Source organism: Myotis lucifugus, unplaced genomic scaffold, assembly GCF_000147115.1.
Source record: "Myotis lucifugus unplaced genomic scaffold, Myoluc2.0 scaffold_89, whole genome shotgun sequence".
NCBI lineage: Eukaryota > Metazoa > Chordata > Mammalia > Chiroptera > Vespertilionidae > Myotis > Myotis lucifugus.
Genome location: NW_005871137.1, coordinates 4,020,628 through 4,044,943, shown reverse-complemented (window position 1 = coordinate 4,044,943; position 24,316 = coordinate 4,020,628). Strand labels below are relative to the sequence as shown.

At 42.0% G+C, this 24,316-nt stretch overlaps 1 protein-coding gene across 1 annotated transcript in view; it reads left to right on the top strand.

The window, feature by feature from the left end:
- Positions 1-24,316, top strand: part of FMNL2 (formin like 2) — a 299,629-nt gene that overhangs the window by 169,545 nt on the left and 105,768 nt on the right. The window contains exon 2 of the mRNA XM_023756136.1: positions 9,858-9,941. Within this exon, the coding sequence (XP_023611904.1) occupies positions 9,858-9,941 (84 nt within the window). The remainder of the gene's footprint in view (positions 1-9,857; positions 9,942-24,316) is intronic.

The window sequence follows — 24,316 nt, the reverse complement described above, 5'->3', positions numbered from 1 at the left end:
GATATGGAGATTTTGGACTTCGGTGTTGTGGAAAGAGGGAAGCCATGTGGGGGAGCCAAACATTGTCAGCCAGAGCATTGGTTTTCTATTGCTCCTGTAACAAATTACCATGAGCTCGGTGGCTTAAGACAGCTCTGTTCAATTATCTTAGCATTTTGTAGGAAGTCCAGGTCTCGGCAGAGCTCTGTCCCTAGAAGCTCCAGGAGAGGTTTCATTTCTTTGCCTTTCAGTGTCTAGAGCAGCGGTTCTCAACCTGTGGGTCGCGACCCCTTTGGCGGTCGAACGACCCTTTCACAGGGGTCGCCTATGACCATCCTGCATATCAGATATTTACATTACGATTCATAACAGTAACAACATTACAGTTATGAAGTAGCAACGAAAATAATTTTATGGTTGGGTCACAACATGAGGAACTGTATTTAAAGGGCCAGAACCACTGATCTACCCTATCTAATAATAGACAAACATGGTAATTGACCATACCTTCACTACGCCTCCCATTGGCTAATCAGCATAATATGCAAATTAACCCAACCAAGATGGCGGCCGGCAGCCATGCAGCTGAAGCGAGCAGGAAGCTTGCTTGCTCCAGTGATGGAGGAAGCCAAGGTTCCCTGCCTGCCGCAGCCCGGCCCTGAGCTCCAAAAGCAACAAAGTTTCAATTATAGAAGCTAAACAAACCCCAGATACCATGGCAGCCCATGGCCACAGAGCTGGAGCGAGCAGGAGACTCTTGGCTCTCAGCTCTAGTGACGGCAACAAAGTTTCAATTATAGAAGGTAAATAAATGCCAGAATAAAAAAAAAAAAAAAAAAAGGAGAGGCTGGGAGCTTCAGTCGCCGGCCAGCCTGAAAATGGCCCTCAGGCCCTCACCCAGACTGGCCAGGTACCCCAGTGGGGACCCCCACCCTAAAGGGGTGTGGCCAGCCTGAAAACAGCCATCAGCCCCTCATCCAGGCTGGCCAGGCACCCCAGTGGGGACCCCCACCCTGAAGGGGGTGTGACCAGCTGCAAACAGCCATCAGCCCCTCACCCAGGCTGGCCAGGCACCCAAGCAGGACCCTCACCCTGATCCGGGACACCCTTCAGGGCAAACCAGCTGGCCCCCACCCGTACACCAGGCCTCTATCCTATATAGTAAAAGGGTAATATGCAAACTGACCCTAACAACAGGAAGATTGGGAATGACTGGTCACTATGACACACACTGACCACCATGGGGCAGACGCTCAATGCAGGAGCTGTCCTCTAGTGGTCAGTGTGCTCCCATATGGGGGAGCTCTGCTCAGCCACAAGCCAGGATGACGGCTGCCAGTACAGCGGTGGTGGTGGGAGCCTCTCCTGCCTCCTCAGCAGCACTAAGGATGTTCGACTGCAGCTTAGGTCTGCTCCCCGCTGGCAAGTGGACATCCCCCGAGGGCTGCTGGGCTGCTTGAGGGATGTCTGATTGTCAGCTTAGGCCCAATCCCCCAGGGAGCAGCTTAAGCCAGCAGGTGGTCATCCCCGAAGGGGTCCCAGACTGTGAGAGGGCACAGGCCGGGCTGAAGGACCTCCCAGTGCACAAATTTTTGTTCACTGGGCCTCTAGTAGATATATAAAAGGCTAAGTGTCCATCCCTTTGACTGGTAGCTATGACACACACTGACCACCAGGGGGCAGACGTTCAACACAGGAGCTGTCATGATGCACACTGCCCATTTAAAAATAAACGGCACCATGGACCTGGCGCTGACAAATGAACACTCGGCTTCCCCCAAGTGAGACACAGGCCCCACCACCACCCTGGAGCTACACCCCACCAAATCGCAGCTGATGCTGCCGAGACCCCATGGTGCAAAATGCGGCCCACAGCCCAGCCCAACCCGGAAACGGTCGCTGTGGGCACCAGATAATGATGTCACGTAGCAACATCTGGCTTCCTCTCCCTGGAGACTAGCCTCCTTGGAGTTTCTTCAGCCCAGCAGAGGTCCTCAAACTTTTTAAACAGGGGGCCAGTTCACTGTCCCTCTGACATTCCACACATGCGCACTGCGGGCCCGGGACAAGTCGGCTGCTAAGCGGGACAGGCAGGCAAAAACACCCGGCAGGCCGGATAAATGTTTTCGGCGGGCCGCATGTGGCCTGAGGGCCGTAGTTTGAGGACGCCTGCTTTATAGCCAGGTGCAAACATTTTACAGCTTAGCCAAATGTCTGTGAAGTGTTTTCCTGTGCCTCATCTCATTTGATCCTCACCAAAGTCCTGGGGTAGGTAGATAGGAGACTCTCGGTAGAATCCTACTTTCTTTTCATTAGCAAGATGCGAATAGCGATATTAAAACATTTCTTCTAATTAATTTCCTTTCCATGTGCACGAATTCGTGCACCGGGACACTAGTAAGAGTAATAATATCTAACATGTACTGAGTGCTTGCTGGGTGCAGGACTATGTGTTGACTACTATACATGTGTTAACTGATTTGATTTTCCCAAGTATACATGTATGTGTGTTCAATTACGCATGTGCACATACTCATGGCACATGTAAGTGGGCCTTCTTTCATGATCCTGGAAAAAGAGACACGTTGGTCTGGATTCTTTGTTTTATTACCTATTGTGATAAAAACCAGTTATACGAACATGGACATTGCCTTCAGCTTTTTGAGTCTGTTTAGTCACCTATAAAAGGCAGAAAGGACTAAAATGTCATAAGCTTCTCTTCCAGCTCTGTACTTTTTGATTATTAAAAAGGTATGGAAGAGTCATTTGTGTTTAGTTCAATCGTTAAAGAAAGCCTTCCCAGAAAACAGGCTGTAACTAAAATTGTGAATGGAAGATTAGAGCTCTTGTCTCATTTGCACAGCGTCCCCAGAAAGGATAGCTTTCCAGTTAGCTTTTATTTTAAAGATGTAATTTGGTGAGGGAGCAGGCGGATTTCTCCTGTTGTGGGCTTCGCTGGCTACAGGAATGATGTTAACGCCCTCAATGATTAAATAAAACTAACAGTGACAATGAAAGGTGACTGTCTGATGATTCGATTTGGGGAACTCTTTGGCTGGCTGCCTGAGTCCTGTGCCAGGAAAGAAGATGAATATATTTTAGCAGCATTCTCTAGGCTAGGAAGATATTAAAATTTAGGATGTCAGGTAGTTGCTTGGAACAAGAATATAGATCATGGAAGAAAATGGCTTTGAGGTGAGTTGAACAGAGGGGTGGGTCACGTGTTGAATTTGCAACCACCCTCCTTGCTTCCCTCAGATGTTGCAATTTTAAAGTGAATACATAGGGGAATTGGTACATTATTCAGTATCAACCTGATGTCCTAGTAATGGTATAAGGAAAAAATGACAACGTGGGAAGAATTAACAGAGGAGAAAACTTTTACCTATTGTGATTTGAGGACCCCAAAGGCTTGCTCTTTTTAGACATTTCCTTGGCTGATGACTTTCCACTGCGTGTCAAGTGATTTTAAAATTCTGTGGTCTGGTGTGCAAGGTCCTGCCTTTCTGACTTGATGTCCTACTACCCACTTCTTGCCCTCTGGTTTATTGTGTGTAGCTAAGAGAGCCTAAGTGCCTGAGACATATCAGAGCATCAATAAAGCTACATCTTGTTGTTTCTGACCCTTAACTTTGATGCTGACCTTCAGTTTTGACATATATGTAGGGGCCTTTTCAACTCTGGGCTCTAAGTTCATTTTAGTTTGCTCTTTGATTCAAGTTGTGTGGCCCAAGAGCACCAACAATAACTGGTAGATCGGGGTTGGAATCCAGCCAGTCCGATTCCAGAGCCCAGCTCGTGAGTCCCTGCCCCATGCGGCCTCATTAGATCCCGTTCCTTGCTGTGCTGCCCAAGCATCCAGTTGCAACCATCACATTTCCTTATTTTGTTTTGGGGGTTTTTTTGTAGCAAAAGTCATGGTCCGGGGAGGGAGAAGTGAGTTATTGTTTGGGTAGAGTTTCAGTGTGGCAAGATGAAAGAATTCTAGAGATACGTTATACAACACTGTGAATATAGTTAACAGTACAGACTGTACACTTAAACATGGTTAAGGGGGCAAATTTTATATTATATGTGTGTTTTTTGCTACCACAAATTTTAAAAAAGTACTGGCTCTTTTATCATTTAAGGACTAAAAGATTGTCTAAGCTATTTCTCTCATGACAAACTTTTCCCTGCTTCCACAAGCAACACTGCTTGTAAAGTCTGTGTCCTTTCTTCTTTCTATGCAGGTGATCATGTGATATCACGTAATAGGAGAGTTTCTGTTGTTGAATCTGGTGACTTAATACTTGGAAGTTTTAATGTAGAGATTAGGAGAACAAAGGTGCTATATTACGTAAGGTGTGTTTGGGTACGATTCCCTTTCACTGCTCGTGTCTGCATCTCACTGTGGGTTTCTCAACCTGAGCCTTGAGGATATCAGGGGAAAAGAAGGAAGTTTTACAAGCTTCCATTCCTCCCATGTACCCAGGACCAGGGCTAATGTCAGAAAACTATTCCTAGGAGATGCGTTTATTTGGTTCTCAATGATTTGAGTACTTTCAATTTGCTCTATGTTGAATATGATAATTAATCTGTAAGTATAACTTCAGATGTATAGACTATCATAGGCTCTCTTTTACCACAATTAATTTCTCCCTTAAGGACCCAGAAACTTCATTGTTATTTACCTTCTATTTCCAAAAGGTCCTGAGATGGAAATTACATCTCAAAACAATGTAAAATAGTATAGTTAAGAATAAAACCAGAATATAGACCATAAATGTAGCTACCACTTTGAGTATATCCATTGTTATAATTGATACCAATTTGAATTTACTGGCAACAAAAACAGAACAAAGTTCAGTTTCCATGGTTTATTATTAGTGACAGAAGAATGCCCCAAACATCATTTTTCTTGAGGGAAATGTTGCTAGAATTGAACTTGAAGATTTCCCCCCATGAATTCATGTTTGGGAGATAATTACTAGTGAGTAATAATATCACTGACTGAGGTTTTCTAAGAAACAAACACTCTTCAGTGTATAGACTTTGTTAATAGCTGAAACGTAAATGCTAAATCAATGGAGATGTTTTTAGACTGCAGAGTAGGACACCTAATTTGCTTTTCATTTCTTCAGCAACCTACACAGTGCCTACTTTTTGCCAAATACTCTGCCAGACATTGGGGATGAACAGGGAAGTCCTGGAAGTACTACGGTGTGTCCTGAGCTGAGTAGGGAATTTGGATGGGTAAACGGATTTTTGGGGAACAGTGTCCTAGGTGCTGTAATGGAGGCGTGCACAGTTCCATTGGAGCAGTTGGAGGAAGGCTCTACTGCTAATGACATTTGAGTTGATTTTTAAAAAAATATATTTTATTTATTTTTTACAGAGAGGAAGGGAGAGGGAGAGTTAGAAACATCGATGAGAGAGAAACATGGATCAGCTGCCTCCTGCACACTCCCTACTGGGGATGTGCCCTCAACCAAGGTACATGCCCTTGACCGGAATCGAACCTGGGACCCTTGAGTCCACAGGCCGACGCTCTATCCACAGAGCCAAACCGGTTAGGGCTTGAGTTGATTCTTAAAAGTGTGCCAGGTTGAAAGGAAGTAAAGGGATATTCCTTATAGAAAGAATGCTCTTGGGTGGTCTAATTTCTTTTAGCTAGGAACTTGTACAATCTAGACATAGATAATTAACAACCATTAAACTTCTTAACTCAAATAGCAGGTCTTCAGTGGACCTTTAGCTTGTACTTGAGTGCAACAACTTCACGATGAAATTCTCTTCCGGGCCTGCAGAAATTTTGGCACACGGTCAAAGCCCGGTACATAGTGGATGGATTGAGGGATGAAAGGACACGGTGAGTCCAATGTCATAGATATCACAACGTGTGGATGAGATAGAGTTGTCACTGTCAGAAAACTTGGAAGCAGATTTACATTTTCAGCCAAATAGGAGAGCAATTTAATTTTGTACAGCAAAGGGACCAGCGATAGAGCCCATATTTTCCTCAGCAAATAGCGTGGGCTCTTATGAATTACCTGCACAAACATTTAGCTTGTTCTCCAGGGTCCTGCCCTATGCAACATGAAAGGAATGAATTCCCTCTAACAAAGGTTAAGGGCAGGTATTACCAGCTAATCACAACATCCCTGAACTTTCGCCAGGCCTCTGCGGAGTCTCTGATTTTAAATAGAGCCGCCTCCTCGCCGTCCCTGTAGAATTATTAAGCTGTGCAATGTATGCCTGAACAGTTCAGAGGCTTGACCCGTGGAAGGGGTTATTCTAGATAAATGATTACCAAGTGCAGTATAAGTTTTGGTGTCCTGATGTTGAGCAACTTCTCCCAACAATAACTAGTCATCAGGCCCACAGATTCTTAAGACTCCTCATTTAGAAGAATACACACACTCTTTTCTTTCAGTCTCCGGAATTGTGTGTCCACCTGCTTGACTGTTCTCTTGGATGTCTCTGCTCTCTCAGACCTAAACAGGACCATTTATACATCTTACTCTTCACCACCTGCTCCAGATCTGTACCTTCTTTTGCTGTGTGCCGCTCTCACTAAATTAATTCTTGACATCCTTCCTCAGCCCGCAAATTTAGCCAGTCAGTTTCACGTAATTGTCTGACATCCATCTACCTTTCTTCATTGGATGTGCCATCAGCCATCATCATCTATTTGAACTACTGCCCTGACCTCCTAACTGGCCCCCCTGCTTCCACTTCCGCTGTTTCTGACCAGTTCTCCACATGGCGTCTACAGTCATCTTTATAAAACGTAACTTGATTGTGTCATCTCATGCTTACAAGCCTTCACTGGCTTCCCTTTGCGCTGTAGCTAAATAAAAAGAATTTTACCCTGGCCTGCGTGGCTGGGCATGACAGAGCCCTGACTTACCTTTCCAACTTTATCTTTTCCCATTCCTCCTCTTCCCCTTTTCCCAGCTATGGTGACTCTCTTTCAGCTCTTTGATGCGCCAAGCTGTTTCCTGCCTTAGCGTCTTTTCCCTGTTTCCTTTGCCCCGAATGCTGTCATCGGTGCTTCACCTGGCTCGCTCCTCAATTTTAGGGCTCCTCTTAATCGTTACTTTTTCTTGAGAGGTCTTCCACATCGCCCAATCCAAAGTTGCCCTCCCATAATCTTGATCAAGACCCATCCGAGACTAAGATTCGTTTGCTTTACCTGTATCTCCTCACCGTAACATGATGCTCCAGGGGGACCACATCTGTGTAGTCTCCCACTGTGCCATGTAGCACAGTGCTGTACAGGGTGGTGCTTCATAACACTTTTTGAATTAAAGACTGTTTCATTAAAATAAAAGTAGACCTAGAAAGGAGACTCTTGGCCTTCTCTTTGCAATAATGACGGGGCCTGCATCTGATTCCTGTAGCAGGGTTTGCACATGGCTTCCATACGAGTGTCGAGTAGAGTCCTAACAGGAAGTCAGTTATTTGCTCTTTTGCCTTGCAAAAGAAAAGAAAGAAAAAAAAAAAGCTCGGTGGCATTTTCAGTGTTTGTCTTTGGGAGTCTCACAGACTAAGTTTAGGTCCTGGTTTTGCTCCCGTAAAGCTGTCTAATCCTCGAGCAAGTTAACCCAGTTCTCCCAGGTCTGTTTCCTCATGTATAAAATGCGGGAAATTACATCTATCCCGTGGGCTTGTTATGAAGATTACATGAGATTGTGTGCAAGGTACCTCATACCCTGGTGGGCACCTTGTGGCTCAGCCAGTCTTTTTCTTATTCCCTTTATATCACAAGAGATTAATAAGGACTCTGAGAAAACTCATTTAATTTACCTCGTAAACTTACTGTACTTATTTAATGCTAAATCATACCCAGGGGCACTCACATGAGGTCAGAATCAGTTTAAGAGGAAGTAATCCATCTCTAGGGTGCAAATAAACAGTGATGGACTGCTTATATAATGGCTAGTAATGTTGGGCTCCCTCAGAAGGATATTTGTGGAATTCACCTTTGCCTTATTCCAGGAGTTTTTTCTTTTTCAACATTATAATATTAAAATAACAAATAAATACAAATAGGTATTTTTTATTCCAGTTCAAGTAGATGTTCTGCGGAGCTGGGCCATGTGAAAATATTTTTCCCATTTTAGTATTTCTATGGAGAAGCCTTGGCAGGCCCATCGAAAACTCTGGAGTCCAAAGCTCTTCTAATTATGTTGTCATAATTTGGGGGTAATTTAAAAATTTAATATTCTGAAGACAGTTTATTAAATTTAAATGGACTGGATTCGAATTAGTAAGTGGTGTATGTTTACCACCTACTTAGGCATTCCAATCTGGACGCTTGATTGAGTTTAAGGGAAAATTATTGTGTCATATCTACCAAATTATCCAAGGTTAATTCTTTGTCTCTATGAAGTGAGAATAACTCACTGACCTTTGCCGCTATGAAATGTGTTTCACTGAATGACATGAGACAGCACTGTGGCAGGGGAATTGTTTCTCTATAAGCCAAGTCCTCCAGAGAGCCAGGGGCTGAAGCATTACAAGGTTAAGGCCTAGCCCTGGCCGGGTAGCTCAGTTGGTTAGAGTGTCGTCCCGAACACCAAGATTGCTGGTTCAATCCTCCGTCAGGACACAAAGGGGAGTCAACCAGTTGAATGCATAAGTAAGTGGAACAACCAATCGGTGTTTCCTTCTCCTCTCTCTCTCAAGTCAATAAGTAAAATTTTTTAAAAAAGATCTTGTAAAAAAAGGTTCAAGACCGATTTGCTCAAATACTGACACAGGCCAGGAGCTATGTTGTTTATTATGGGATAGGTATGGGGTGTTGACGCAAAGGGGTAGACGTGACAATTAATAGCTATGAGGCATTCATTGACTACTTGGCTCAGTTGTGTAGAGTGTGGGGACTTTCGGGAGGCCCGGGGAACAGATGTGAATTCCTTCTGGGACTCTCACTCTGCCATGTTCTGTAGCTGAAGATCTCACCTCAAACCCAAGCCAAGTATCTTGAGAATGTGTGTGATTGGTTATTTGGGACATTAGACTAATAACAGGTGAATGTACTAGCACTACAGAATGTGTGCTGTATTGACACAGGGGAGGCTATATGAGTATTGATGTCTAGACATTTAGCTCATGACCAATTTCTCATGGCAAGTTCAACTTCATAAGCTAATATAGCTAAACTGAGAATTGTGGTTGTTAATGTTAACATATGTCCAGCATAATGTTAGCATCTCATCTCAGAGAGATGACAAAATCAACAACCTAAAAATATCTGGGTGCTTCTCCCCTCCCCTTACACTGCTTCTCCCCGCCCCCAGGCATCTTACCTTGACCTTTCTTTCTCCTAAGCTCCAAGGACTCCTCTTTGGCCTCTATAAACTGTTTCCTGAGCCCATTTCTTGTACTTTCTAAATGAACTTTCTCTTATATAAAAATTAATTAATTAATTAAAAAACCAAGCTGTTCTTTTACTCATAGGTGTTGTCAAAGGGAGTAAAAGTTGATAGTATCTGTCAGTGGTTCTGGTCATTGCATTTTCTTTTGGTGTTTTCTGTTCCGTGTCTGGGGGCTGTAGTGCTTTAAAAATAAATTGGGGCAATATCTTCTCAACAATTCATGACCTTCTGTTGAGAAGAATGGGAGCGCACTAGTAAATGAGAAATAATGCATTTCCTTTGCTTCAGTGCAGACTACCTTGATGTCTAAGCGTAGGACTTCAGGGTCTCCCCCTTCCATTGAACTGATTTGATGTTTAAATGACTTCTTCAGGGTGTTTCTGTTTGATGAGATGCTAGAAAAGAAATCATAAAAGAACCACAGGAGTGTTCCTTGATGTGCCTATAAGTTACCCATGAGTAGTCTGTTGTGGAATGTGACATATCTCTTTCCTTTTTTTGTTTTTTTTCCAGAATGCTATGAACCTACCCCCTGACAAAGCCAGGTTACTGCGGCAGTATGACAATGAGAAAAAGTGGGAACTGATTTGTGACCAGGTAAGAAACAGTGATGCTTTTATCAAGAAGTAATGAAAGAAGAGATTTCCTCCCTAAATATATTAGACTTTTTTTCCCCCAGGAGATGCATGGATTTCTGTTTTGTGACTTGTTGCCTTCCTGTTTCTTAAGATCAAAGGAAAAGTTAGAGAATGACTTCTTTTATTCTTGCATGATTTTGATTCTCTCCTTTATTTTTAGACTTTTTGTATTAGATTTTCTGGGTGATCTGGTCTGGTCAGGGGGGCATCCAAATTCAGATGATCTGTTTTTCTATTTATCTCACAGAGCAGTTTATGCTGCTTGAATAAGGCAGGCCCTCTGATTTAGTCGGCTTTTCCATTCATGTATATTGATGCATATTCATACAAGAGGGTGAATTGTTTATAAAGAGACTACTTTAGGCTGATAAAAATTATTTCAGTGTTTAGAAATTCTTTTTATTTTATCATTAACTCATAACAAATTCACACACTTCAGAAGGATATAAAATAAAAAGTAGAATTCCCCCTTTTCTTTCTACCCTCATAATTGCACACCTTAGAGACTTTGAAATGTCCTTCCAGTTTCCTTTTATGTTGTTATTTAAAAACAAACAAATATATGAACACACACACTCTCTTCCTCATCTTGATACATTTGTCAGTATATATGTCTCTACCTTATTCTTTTAGATGTTCTGTAGTAGTCCATTGGCAGTGGTAGTGATTTGGGGGGGACTTTAATCTAGGACTAGGTATAGGCTAGTTGTTTTAAAACGTAGAGAGTTAAAACGTAGAAGAGTCACTCCCTAAAGGTAGAGAGTAGGCTCTGCCGATTACATATTATCAACTTTTTCATTTTGTGCCATGAGTTTCAGAGTGCTCGCATCCCTTACGTCAGGCCGCCCTGAAACTTTCTGGGAGTGCTGTAATTCCTCTGACCAGAGCTCCCTGGGGTCACTATTGCGGGGTACAATGTGTCAGGGGAGCAGAGGGGTTTTCTTAAGGGGTTTTCCACGTTTCCTAAGAAATAGATGCCTGCGGTTCTTAGAGGGTTTCTGCAGCACTCATTGTGTGTTGACCTAAGCCCCTAACTAAAACAGTAATGAAATGACGGTAAGAATCCTCCCCTCTTTTTCCATCTTATATTTGAGCACTAAGAATAGATAGCAACGGAAGAGGAAGCCTACTGCTTACATGACCGTGGTCCAAAAGAATAAAATGTGCTGACACTTACAATCTTCTTGCTAGAGACTTAATTTTTAATGACTATTAGCTAAACCTATTATTTTGAGGAAAAATGATTTTATGACAGTGAACAAATGTAATAGGGATAATTACTATAAAGGAAAGGTAATCACTCAAGCGAGGGAAGGCCAAGGGGTGAGAAGTTCTACAGTCGCACAGGTTATGAATGACAGCGCAGGCGAAGGGAGACTGGCCCTGGTGGCGGTGAAGTTAGCGCTGAGAGGAAGGGCTGAGCCATCCTTCCTTCCTCAGACCTGAAGGCGTATTCACTGCCAACTCGGTCTTCCCTGCTCCTTCCGGGTGTGAATGAATTATTAGTGTTTGTATCTCCTGTGTGCCAGGCAGGGAAGGCTGCTGATGATGGAAGAGTTCCAACAGCTGTACTCTTCTCTCAGACCAGAAGTGGCTCCATAGGGTTGATGGTGGAGTCTCGGGCAGCTTGAGGCTTGGAGAGTAGCAAATCAGTTATCTGATTATTTGCTTGATTCTCAGCTCCTCAGAGTTCAGGTTATTACTGCCTTAAATGTGACTATGCCAGGACGTGGAGAATTTAGCTACTTCATCAGTTCCTGGCAGTCCCTTCAATACAAGCTGAAGTGGCTCCATCAGTTCTGAGTTGTGGGTGATTTATTAATAGTGAAGTAATAATTATTATTGTTGTTGCCAATAGCCAGCATTTAGTAAGCAGATTTTCCGGCCAAAAGCTCTGTGTTTAATCTTCAAAGGATACCAATAAGACTTATTAGTGACTCCATTTGACATATGAGGAAAACTGAGACTGAGCGATTAAATCATTGCTGAAGGTTGCATAGCTGTTAGGAGGTAATGCGGCATAGACTGTCAGATTCCCGAGAATATGCACATTCCGGGCCTTAACCGTACTTTCTGCTCCCTTCCTCACTGAGTACGCAAGTGTTTGAATTTTATACTAAAAGGAAAAAGTACAAGCTGTTCCTCTGCCCTGCATTCTGGTATTCTTTGCTGAGAGGGAGAGAAAGCCAGGGAGTTTTAGTACAGGCACTGAGCCTCATCTACCCACGTGACCACCCCAGTGAACTTCCATTTTTTGATCAGTCATTGGGAGAATTGTGTCCAGCAGAAAACTGGACTTTTTGTCAGATACAGCTAACTTATTGGTGTGTCACCCACATGAATATGACTTCTATGTATGTTTCTGAGGGAAAAAATAAAATCCATTAGCTTAAAGCATGCATATGGCAAGTATAATGTATTTGTGTTTATTTCACTGAAGGCTTATCTTACCTGTTATCTACATAGACCTTGTCATACACACACACACACATACATACACACACACACATTTGGCACATAATCTATATCTCTCTATGGTACCTAACCTGATGGACACTCAGAATACATTTGTTTTTATGATTCCATTTATATGAAATGTCCAGAATGAAAAATTCATAGAGAAAGAAACTAGATGAATGGATGCCATGGATTGGGAGGGGGGATGAGAGACTGATAATGGGAATTATATCTCATTAACATGATTTTGCCTCTGCAACAAACAGAGATAGGGAAAAATGGGGAGGAGAATATCAGAGAAATAACTGTTTGTGTGGATGTTCTTTTGGATCCTTATCTGAACATTCATTCAAGTACTTTGTGGGGATACTGAGGCATGTTTTATAGTAGCCTGAGGTGTAGTATGAGAGTAAGGAGCTGGAAATGCTGAGTTCCTTGGATAATTACAAATGAAAACCCCCAGCTGCTTGGCAATAAGAGGGCGCTCTCCTTGCTCTTTGTACCTGTACAGACAAAGAATGCCCCTTGCTCTCACTCCTGCCTCAGTTTTTGGTGTTCCCTAAACACAGACCCTGTGCTGCACTGTTTGGCTTTGGAGTCTTGGCTGTTTTCCATCAGCTTAGGGTAAACGCTGCACTTAGGGAGCTTCGGAGATCCTGGATGGACTTTCAAATCATTACAGCAGGTAGGGTTGTAGAGACCATGCATTTCAAGCCACTTTTTATTTTCCTTTTTAAAAGATTTTTAAAATTGATTTTTAGAGAGAGAGGAAGGGAGAGGGAGAGAAACATCAATGGGACAGCAGACCCTCAATTGGCTGCCTCTAGCACGCCCCCTACTGGGGATCTGGCCTGCATCCTGGGCATGTGCCCTGACCAGGAATTAATGGTCAACCTCTCAGTGACCGGGCCTTAACCATACTTGTTACACTCAACCAACTAAGCCACACTGGCCAGGGCTCCACTCTTTATTTTTCTACTTAAAAGGTTAACATATGCTTGTCAAACAGAGAAACTGTATTAGAGCGTGTGAAGTAAAGTGTAAGTCCTTTTGCCTTTCCTGTCTGTTCATGCATTCCCTTAGTTTATTGGTGATGAAACTGAGGTTCCAGAGCATAAATGACTAGACCAGTAGCACCAAGGCTTCCCTGGCCAGAGAGATGAATGAGAACACCGAAGTTCCAAGCCCTTTCAGTTATTTCCTGTTACACATGGGCCTGGAAATATTCATTGAAACAAAAATTGTAGTAGATAAGAAGTAATCTCTGAGGCTTCATCCAAAGGCTTCTCGGGTATTATTGTTTGGGGGCATGGATTGGTTCATCACTGAATGGTGAAGTAGAAGTGGTTAGTCCTAAATTAAGGACATTTTAAATGACTAATGCCTATGGGTGTAAAATCAAGTTCTGAAGTATTATGGTGCCACACCTGAGCTGGGTTAGAAGGCTTCCTCTCTGCGGCTTTGTCGGTACCGATGGTGAGATTTATTTTGGTGGTAGATGTGGCATGGCTTGGTCTTGCCCCCTAATGGCTGGCTATTGTTTTGCATTGTAGCCTTAGTGAGAGATGGGGTCTCCCCCTTTCTTGACTTACATGGAATTATTTGAGAGAAGGAGATACAAACCAAAACAAAAGGGAGACTGAAGAGTTGGCTGGGAATCATACCCACCTGGACTCAGCTTCCTCGGGGAGATTGAATGTCAACCCTCAAGGCTCAGCATGTGTCCTGATTAGGAAAGGAGAAGACGCCTGCTGCCACTGTGCTAGAGCTAAGTCAGGCCAGGCGCACTAAGATACTCCACTACACCAAGATACTTCATTACAGCAAGAGTTGCTCTCTTGTCTTGGTCAACAACTGACCCATACCATTTGAATGTATTTAATTATTAAGAATGTCATTATTTTGTAAACCCCTCACTTACATTTCCTAATACTATGTCTTTCAAAGGGCAAGAAAGTTACTTATTGGCTAACTTGTATCAAAAGTAAAGCCAATTTGCCACTGGAATAAAATTTTCTAAAATATTAAAGAGCTAACAAAGTCACTAATCATCTGAGAGATGCAAATCAAAACAATAGGTACCATCTCACACCTGTCAGAAGGGCCATCATCAACAAATGACAAGTGCGGGAGAGGATGTGGAGAAAAAGGAACCCTCTTGCACTGCTGGTGGGAATGCAGACTGGTGCAGCCACTGTGGAAAACAGTATGGCGTCTCCTCAAAAAACTAAAAATGGAACTTCCATTTGACCCAGTAATCCCACATCTAGGAATATATCCCAAGAAAACAGAAATCAGAAAGGATATATGCACTCCTGTGTTCATAGCAGCACAATTTACAATACCTAAGATTTGGAAACAGCCTAAGTGCCCATCAGCAGATGAGTGGATTAAAAATAGTGGTACATCTACACAATGGAATACAAGGCATAATAAATAGGTAGCGACATGGTGTGGTGGGGGTCAGGGGGGAGGACGCTATAGCCTACTTCAGTGTTGGTGGCTGCCCTGTTAATTATTTGAGCCATCCTATGGACAGATAGTGACACAGCAGTCCCCTTCCCCTTGCCATACTCCCTCTCCCCAGGCTCCCAGACTCCAGCCTTAATCTGCCTTCAGCCCCTGTCCTCAAGTTCCAGGCTTTGATTCTACATTTAGCCACAGTCACTTCATCTGGCTTTCCCAGCTGTTGGGTTACTACACAGCCATCTCCCCTGCCCTCTCCCCCTTTTTCAGCCAGTCTTCTGGCTAGCTGATATTTTTTACTCTATTTAATATTGTTTGATGTGAAATAGTTTACATTTTTACTGTATTTCAATAATTCTGTGGTATGGTGAAACGCTATCTATTTTCAAATCATTATGAGGTTTTTGAGATCTGTTTCATTCCTAACATAAATGTAATTATTTGTCTTTTTCCTATAATATAAAAAGTTTCAAAATAAGATACCGATGTCTTTATTAAGTAAATCACCAATAACTAAAATTACTGAGTGAAGGACCCATCAGGGGCTAAATTCTACAGACCTAATCGGGGACCCAGATGAGGCTTCAGCGTGCTCTGGGGTTGTCTCCCACCAAGGAAGAACGGACACCCAGGTGCACACCTGCAGAGTTTCTGGGCCAGGCTTGGAAGTAGTGTGCACCACCAGCAGTCTCACCCCATTGGCTAGACCTGCAAGGGGGGTGAGAAACATAGGCTAGCTGAATGCACACAAAGAGAAGAAAAGGTTTAGTGAAAGCTAGTCTCTGCCAATTTTGATAGTTTCATTTGTTTTAGGTTCTGTTCAGTATTACAACTGGCTTTTACTTACGTATTCGTTAATTTACTTGTTGACTAAGCAGTTAGTTGTACAGGCAAGGGAAAGCCAAGAGGGAAGTGAGATGGCATGGATCTGAGTTTCCCTAGAACTCACTTGGAGGCGGGGAAAGACTCTAAATGGTTGCTAGCACCAGTTTGTCCTGAGTTCCAGCAGTGTGCCAGGCAGGAATGGGCTGTGGGGCATGTATTTTTGCCAAATTAAAACACAAACACAGAATTTTGTCTCCGGGTTGTGTTCTGACTTGATATTTTTAAAGAGACCATCTTCCTTTTCTTGAAATCTTCAAGAAAGATATTGAGTTTGTTGCTGGTACATGAAAAAGAAGGCAAGTTTTCCGTCCCCCTCTCCCCCCTCTCCAAAAGCAAAGTTTCCCTTCCATTAAGACTCACTCAGGGTCTCTTGATTCCTTGATTCTAAATCCCTGGAGAAGTAGATGGCAACCCTGCATGTCGAGCTTCCTCATGTTTAGTATCTCTGGAGTCACAGAAAATCGAGTCTGAACCAAGAAGCGGGCATACACTTTTCCTCTTCCAGAGGTTTCCTTTGTCATCCAGTTTTTAGAGCAGGAAGAAAAGATGCTGGCCTCACAGGGATTGAGAGGGGGGTAGGAAAGGTAACATAAAGGAAGGGGGAATTACTTCTTTTAATACTAACCCTCTTTGTCAGCTTGATGTAAATGCTCTGTCAGAGCAAGAAGCCCAGGCTCAGTCTGATTTTGAAGCTTTCAGGTTATCTTCTGCCAAATGCACATCCCGTTGCCTGCCTTCCTGCCTGGCAAGTCAAATAGAATTATAGATCTCTGCCCCGCCCCCAAGTGAAACCACTTGACTTCCACAGCTGGCGTAGATGACCCCCTTATGTTATATGAGCATCTTTTGTGAACTTGGGAACATATTACAGGAAGTGAAGAATCATATAGGCAATTTAATGCCTATTGGCTAGACTGAGGTTGACCTTTGACACTATCTTTTAGAAAATAATTTAAGTGATTTATTAAGGTGCTTTAGCCAAGAATTTGTGCTAGGTAATACAAATACTACTTTACATTGTTTTAACCCTTGGACATTTAACTTTTAGTCTTTGCTGTGGAAGGCTGTTTTTGTTTAATTTTCATAAATAGAAAAGCAGCTTTTTGGAAGTTTCCCAGCAAGTGGTTGAGCTGGCACTAACAATTTCTGTGTTTCAAAATGTACCGCAATGGTTTGGAAATTTTTTTTTTAATTGTCAGTGTATGACCTGGATCACCATGTCATTGTGGCTATTTTCATCAGTCCATTCATCATTGAAATTGTTTCTTGAGCTCACACTCGGAAGAGTGATGTGCTAGCTCCGGCCGGCTCAGTTGGTTGGGTGTCCTTGTGCACCTAAAGGTGGCTGGTTCGGTTCCTTGTCAGGGCACATGCACAGGTTGCAGACTCAGCCCCAGCAGGGGGTGTGCAGGAAGTACCCGAAGTTTCTCTTTCTCTCTTCCTTGCCCTTCCTCTCTTTATCCATAAAATAAAAATCAATAAAATAAAAATTCTTATAAAAGAAGAGTGATGTGCTATGACTGTAGTGCTTCAGAAAACATAATGCTGAATCTTTCAAAAGAAGATACTGAAAAAAGAGTAAGACATCATCTCAAAAGAAAATTCTGCAAAGACAGTATACAGCAGGGAGCTTCCGGTCCACGGATTCTCCCCTCCTTACCCAGAGCATTGATGGTAGGTCTTGATGAACTTGCAAGTAAAATGTTGTAAAGGAAGTTATTTTCTGAAGCCATTGAGGAAATGAAGGTGCCTGTGGTCTTTATCTCTGCTGTGGTAGGAAAATAGCATTTTGATTTCACTTAAAGAGCAGAACTATAAATTGGTTTGGATTTCTAATTAGAGTGCAGGTGTTGGGGGTGAAGGGAGAGAGGAGGAAAGTGAATTAGAAATATGCTTTGGGTTTGTAAGAAATATGCAGGGGCAGAGACTGAATGGTCTCCATGAACATGGTGGATACTAGCTGTTTGGACAAGAACATGGCTGGCAGGCAAGGTACTTGAAGAACCCTCGTTAGGCAGCTAGATGTTTGGTATCCTTCTTGCCACTGCTAGTGCTCTTCCCAGGAGCTAGACACACCGCTCAGCTGCTGATGTATGTGCTCATAGTCTCAGATATAACTTCTCAAGTGCATCTAAAACCCTATAAAATAAGCACTCGTCATAGTTTGGGTACCAGGCTTACATATCTCTGTTGCAGCCAGGAGATGTCCTCAGCAATGACCATTTTCAAAGGAGCTGCTTCCACCTCCCTTCTCAGCCCACCCTCGTCAGGTATCGTGTAGAATAGAACTTGATTTAAGGAGTCATTTTGACCCTGTGGGTTGACAGATTGAAACTATCGTTGGCTTAATCTTGTGATCTGAAGATGGGGAAAAAAAAGGACACGAGACTGCTTAGAAGAGGTGTGTGCTTGTGTATTTATTATGTTAAATTTGAAATTATGGAAGATCTAAGCAGAAATCATAAAATACCCAACTGGACCTGGCTTAAGGTTTAGGTTTTCAGGTTGTTAGCACACCCTGCTGTTGTTTTTATGTTTTAGAAGGTGACTATTTATACATCTAGGAAACTAGGATGGGTGTTGAGTTGGGGGAAGTAGGGAGGATTGAATGAAGATGGTGGATTAAGCAAATTCTCATGAAATGATAGTGAAGATGCAGTAATTTGCATTTCCCTAATGATGTTGGGCATCTTTTTATGTGCTGGCTTGTCATTTGTGTATCTGCATTGTTGAAGGATTTAGTCAAGTCTTCTGCCTATTTTTAAAAGTTGGGTTGTTTATATTATTATTGAACTATAGAAATTAAAAAACATATATTCTGGATACAAGTCTTTTTTTTTTTTAATTGTTTTTTTTACAGAGAGGAAGGGAGAGGGATAGAGAGTTAGAAACATCGATGAGGGAGAAACATCGATCAGCTGCCTCCTGCACACCCCCTACTGGGGATGTGCCCGCAACCAAGGTACATGCCCTTGACTGGAATCGAACCCGGGACTTTTCAGATCGCAGGCCAACACTCTATCCACTGAGCCAAACTGGTCAGGGCTGGATACAAGTCTTTATCAGATGTATATTTTGCATATATTTTTTCCTGTCTCATGTGTCTTGCCTTTCATATAACAATGCCTTTCAAAGAACAAAGTTTTTCTGATGAAGTCTAATTTCGTTTATCTTTTATTTTTTTAAGTTGGTCATGCATTTTTGTGGCCTAACAAATCTTTGCCCAACCTCAGGTCACAAGGATGATCTCCTATGCTTTCTTCTAGAAACTTGATGATTTTGGTTCTTATGTTAAAGTATGTGGTCTATTTTGGCAAAGAGGTGTGAAGTAAGGCTGGGGATTCACTGTTTCCCCCTCACCCCCCGGCCATATCTTTATCCAGCTGTGTCAGACATTTGTTGAATAGACTGTCCTTTTTTCATGAACTACCTTAGTACCTGAAAAAAAAAACAAATTGTGGGGCCTATTTTGTACTCTCTCCTGCTCCACTGATCTTTATTTCTCTCCTTTTGTCATATAGCACTGTTTTGATTACTGTCTTAAATAAAGGTAATGTGAATATTCTTTGTTCTTCTGTAAAATTACTCTTGCTATTCTAATTGTTTTTTTGCATTTTTATATGAATTTTAGAATCAGCTTGTCAATTTTTAAGAAAAAGCCTCCAGGATTTTGATTGAAGTTGCATTGACTCTTTAGATCAATTTCAGGAGAACCGACATCCTAGAAATATTGACTCCTCTGATCTGTGAACATGGCATCTTTATTTATTTGGGCTTTAATATCTTGCCTGGAGTGTTTAGAAGCTTCCCAGTGGGTAGGTCTTGCACATATTTTGTTAAATCTATCCCTAAGTTTTTCATTATTTTTAGTGCTATGTTAAGCGATATAATTTTAAAATAAAAGTTTCCAGTGGTTTGTTCCTAGAGAAATGCTGTTTTTGAATGACTCCCACCACTTCATCAATCCCTTATGGAAAAAGATGTGGTTTATGCTATATCACTGCATTTTCAAAACCAAGTTATACCGTTAAACACCATCTTAATGGTTTCTGTACTGTAAACAGCACCATAAGTGTTGAAGTTGAGTATTCTGAGCTTGATTCTCATGTTTAAGTCTATGTCGAAAGCATGTGGTAAGGGTATGGTTAAGATCTGATAACTTCCCCCTACTTTCAATCCTTATGTTCTCTTTATAAGGGTGCTTTCTTTATATGACGAGGCACTTGTTGACTTTAGTGGAAGGCCTCTTCCTTCTCTACCTCTTCCCATGTTCTCTGACATGCTACATTATGCTCTTCACAAATATTAGTGTTCATTCAGTTCAAGCAAGCATCTATGGAAGTTCTGAAAATTATACCCATGTATTTGCATGTTGTTAGAATTGGGGCAAATGAAGTTTCAGAGACTCTAATTAGTATAATTGTCAGAAAAACAATCAAAATAAGAGCTTGCCATTCTTTCAGATTCTACAGTGATTGAAAAATATTATAGCTCTTATCTAAATCTTAAACTATCTAATGGTTTCTACAAGAAATCTAAGGCTTATTCTGTCTTTTTGTTCGTTTCTGCCTTGATCAGGATCAGAACTTGCTTATTTTTCTTTTCCTCCATGTTTTGTTTGTATGATGCTTGGTTAGCTCAGGAGACATTAAAGATCTTTCGAAGTGTGTTATTCTTGTTTGGGAGGCATCCTTAAGTAAGATTTCTGGAATTGTCATAAAAATGGGAGAAAGGGTTTCATATTCCCATTTTTCATGTGAAGAAACAATGATGTGTGTTTATACCCCTTGCATTTTTACAGGAACTAGTACTCCCCAGAGATTTTACACAATTTTCCTGAAAGCATACACTGTAACTGTGATTTTATAGTGTAAGTCTGTATCTTTAAATGTAACTGAAAATCTTGTTAAGTCTTTGCTTATGAGGAATATGCATATTCTCTTTGTAGATTGACTAAAGAGAGGGATATACGTGTCCACAGTAGGAAGTACAATCAGAAGCTTTAATGGACAGAGGACCTACTTGGGGAATTTAAGAAAATGCAGACTCTTGAGTACTTGATGACTTGGGTCAGGAGAATTTTTGCCTTTAGCAAGCATCCTCAATTGCTTTAGATGCAGCCCTCTGGTCATGGGTATTTTAAGAAATGCCAGTCTAAATGAAGGTAAAGCTTTAGCTTTTGAAGACAGAAAATAGATTTGAAGATTATCAGAAGGCTTTTCCAGTGTAAATCTGACCTTCTGTTACTCTATACCGCTCTTCGGTCCTCATTACAATAACAACTGTACTTACTGAACACTGCTCCATGTCAAGTAGTCACAGTTCTGTCTTTTCTTAGGACAACATAAGATAACAGACAAACTTTATTAGTATGACCACCTTCATACAAATGCAACAAATTCAATTAAAATGCTTTTTAAGTTGGGAGAATGATGAACTATCAATAGGATTAAAGAAGTCCAATTCATATCACATATTAGAGAGTGAATTATCAGATGTTATGATTAGGAAAGACCTGTTGAACTAGAAGAAACTTTTGCGAGTCTAAATAAAGGCAATTATTTGGAAAACTCTCATCAAAAGTTATTTTCAGTCTGCGAGCTGTAATGGAACACTTGGAAAGTTGTCCTCTCTGCTCGGACTAGGAAAATGATTTCATATTCAGAGCTGAAGAATGCTTCTAGGCGCTCCAAGAAACTATGGCTGAGGAATGAATCTGACATGCTGATTTTTCAAGTCTAGTCTAGTGCAGAAATGGCCAACTTGTAAAGTTGGGAATGAAGAAAGGAGAGTGATGCAGTATTACCCATATGCTCTTTCACTATTCAAAACTCCTTATTGACTCCCTGTCCTACGCATTAGCCTATTATTTGACGTCTGCCAGTGCCCTTTCCCAGTTACCGTTTAGATCCTTTGTGCCATTAACTTTCATAAACTTTATTACTGGGACACAGCTGACCCCCTTGAAGATCCTAGCACAGGCCCCAGGCTTTTCTACTTTTGTTCCCATGTGCCCCCATCTGGAAAACTCCTCTGTCTCCTGCCTCTCACACTGTCCCAGGATATCTATATGCTGCCTGTCCTTCAAAACTCAATTCCAAAGCTACTTTCTCCAGGGATGTTTCTTTGATCATCTCAGTTGGAAAGAGCCTTACCTTCCTTTGAACTTCGAGAGGATCGCATATGGTTCTGATCATATTCTACTTTGTATTACAGCAATGTCTGCTATATCTCAGAGATGAGATTTAATGTTTTGGAGTTGAATTTGTTTCATTTTGTGCTTTTTATAGAGCGTCTTGCATAATGTGTTCTGGATGAGCATAAGAATAAAAAGACAAACATTTTTTTTTTACCTTGGTGTTTTTCACGTGGGTGCCTTAGAAACGGGAGACTTCAATGTGATAGCAAGATTTAAGATGCTCAGGGACAGGGACTTATTTAGCAAAATGTTTCATCCAATAATAACCACAGGGACCCTTCTAAATAGGATCACAGCTGGCACTAGCTGCCTCTGGTAGTTGTTAGACAAAATTAGAATCCCATCTGAACTTGCTTTCCTTGCTATCTATTGTCGTAAGTAGGTAGAGTCTTAATACTTTCCCTCCATTTCCTCTAAATTGTCCTCATACTTTCCATAGGTGGGGCATTTTGGTGGCCTCTCTGAAGTGTCAGAGTGTTTTGAGGGAAGAGGGGCATGGAATATGCATTCCCTTAGGACTTTGGTTCTCTCTATTTCTTGGGGGGCGGGGGGGGGGGGGATCTAGATCTGTTTGTGTGAATTTTTTTCTATTTGTGGAAATTGTTAGTTTTGTGAGGGCTGAGATGTCATGGCTTCCCTTAGGCCCTCCTGCTTAGGAGCCCTGATTCTGGTCTTGGCACCTCCGCCCAACGCACTGTTCTTGGCCTCTGCTATTCCATAGATATCATTTCTGTCTGTATGCAATATTAATGCCCCTTTGTCTTTTCTTCTCCCTAGTACTCATGTCATCATTTCCCATTTTAGAGGGAAACTCCTTGAGGACATGGATGATTCCAGTTAACATAGCTCTGAAGAGCTTTTAGGACCAAGTTATAGCCTGTGAAGTAGAACTCACTAATGGCAGTGATACTGGTTGTGATTATGGCCCGTTTACTCAGCCTTGGAAAAGGAAGCCCAACCACTTTCAACTTCTAGGAGGAAAAATCACTCAAGTGTAGTGAGCTTATTCAAACCCTTTGAATTTTCACTATCTAAGGTGAACTATTACAGGATCAAAATAACAAAGCATTAATAATGGCATAACAACGGTGACATCTAATTTATCCCTGGGGGTGTTTAAGCAATTCTGAAATAGAGCCAGTGACCCTGTGGCCATCCCAGACTGGGAGAGAAGCTCAACAGTGAGTGTGTCCCTCACGAGCCACCCATTTTATAGTGAGACACCTGAAAATAAGAGACTTCCTTATTTTCAGGTGTCTCACTATAATTTCTTCCTTAAACCTAAGATTATCAAGGTCGAAGATAAATTTAAGTGAAATCCTGTTTGATTTTGGCGCTGCTTATCCAAATATAACTTATAGAACAGAAATGCTTGTAATATGTTTGGTATAAGTCCAGCTAACATCAAATTAACCTCAATTAAGTAATTTCTCATGTAATTATACACATGGGTAGAGAAAATGCAAAGGATTAGAAATGTTTTGTTAGGTGAGTGGAGTGTCCAATCCCAGTTCTTTATGCAGAAAGGCTTTCAGTGACAGACTTTATTAGATTTAGGTGGAGAAAGGGGGGCATGGAGGGAGGGAGGCCCCAAAGACACGGTTCAGCTGGTTGGAAAGAACTGCCCGTCTGTGTCTAATAGAAAAGGCCATGTTGTAGCATTGCCGTTGATTAATTTCCTTTATTGTGACTTTGCCTAATTAACTTAGTATACTCCTGTCACAGCCTCTTCTGTTCGTTCCTTTAAGAATGGCCTGGGGTCCTGGCTGGTGTGGCTTAGTTGTTGGGCTTAGTACCCTGTCCCCATAGGTTGACTGGTTCAGTTCCCAGTCAAGGCACATGCCCAGGTTTCAGGCTTGATCCCCAATAGGGGGCGTGCAGGAGGCAGCCCATCGATGTTTCTTTCTCTCCCTCTTCCTTCCTCTCTCTAAATAAAATCAATAAAAATATATTTATTAAAAATAAAAAACCAGAATGGCCTGAATTTTTGTTTTTGTGTTTCTCCCGCCCCCTCAAATAAACTCTTATAAAAATCCTCTTTAAACAAACAAGAAAAGAGTGGCCTGGTTTTCATTTCGGGTCGTGATAGACTTGAACCCTAGTCATTAAGTGGAGTCCATTCAGTGCTTTGTCTTTTCCTTATCTGCAGGCCATGCCTGTGTTTAGGCTGCCTAACCTTCCCCATGGCTGGCGGGAGGAGGGGGGTGGGGTGGGGGTGGCCCACACCAGCCTTAGCAGATTGAGTTAATGAGAAATGCATAATAATGAGAGGCACTAGGCAGTTTCAGAGCCATTGGAGATACAACACAGGCTTATCAGCAGATGTT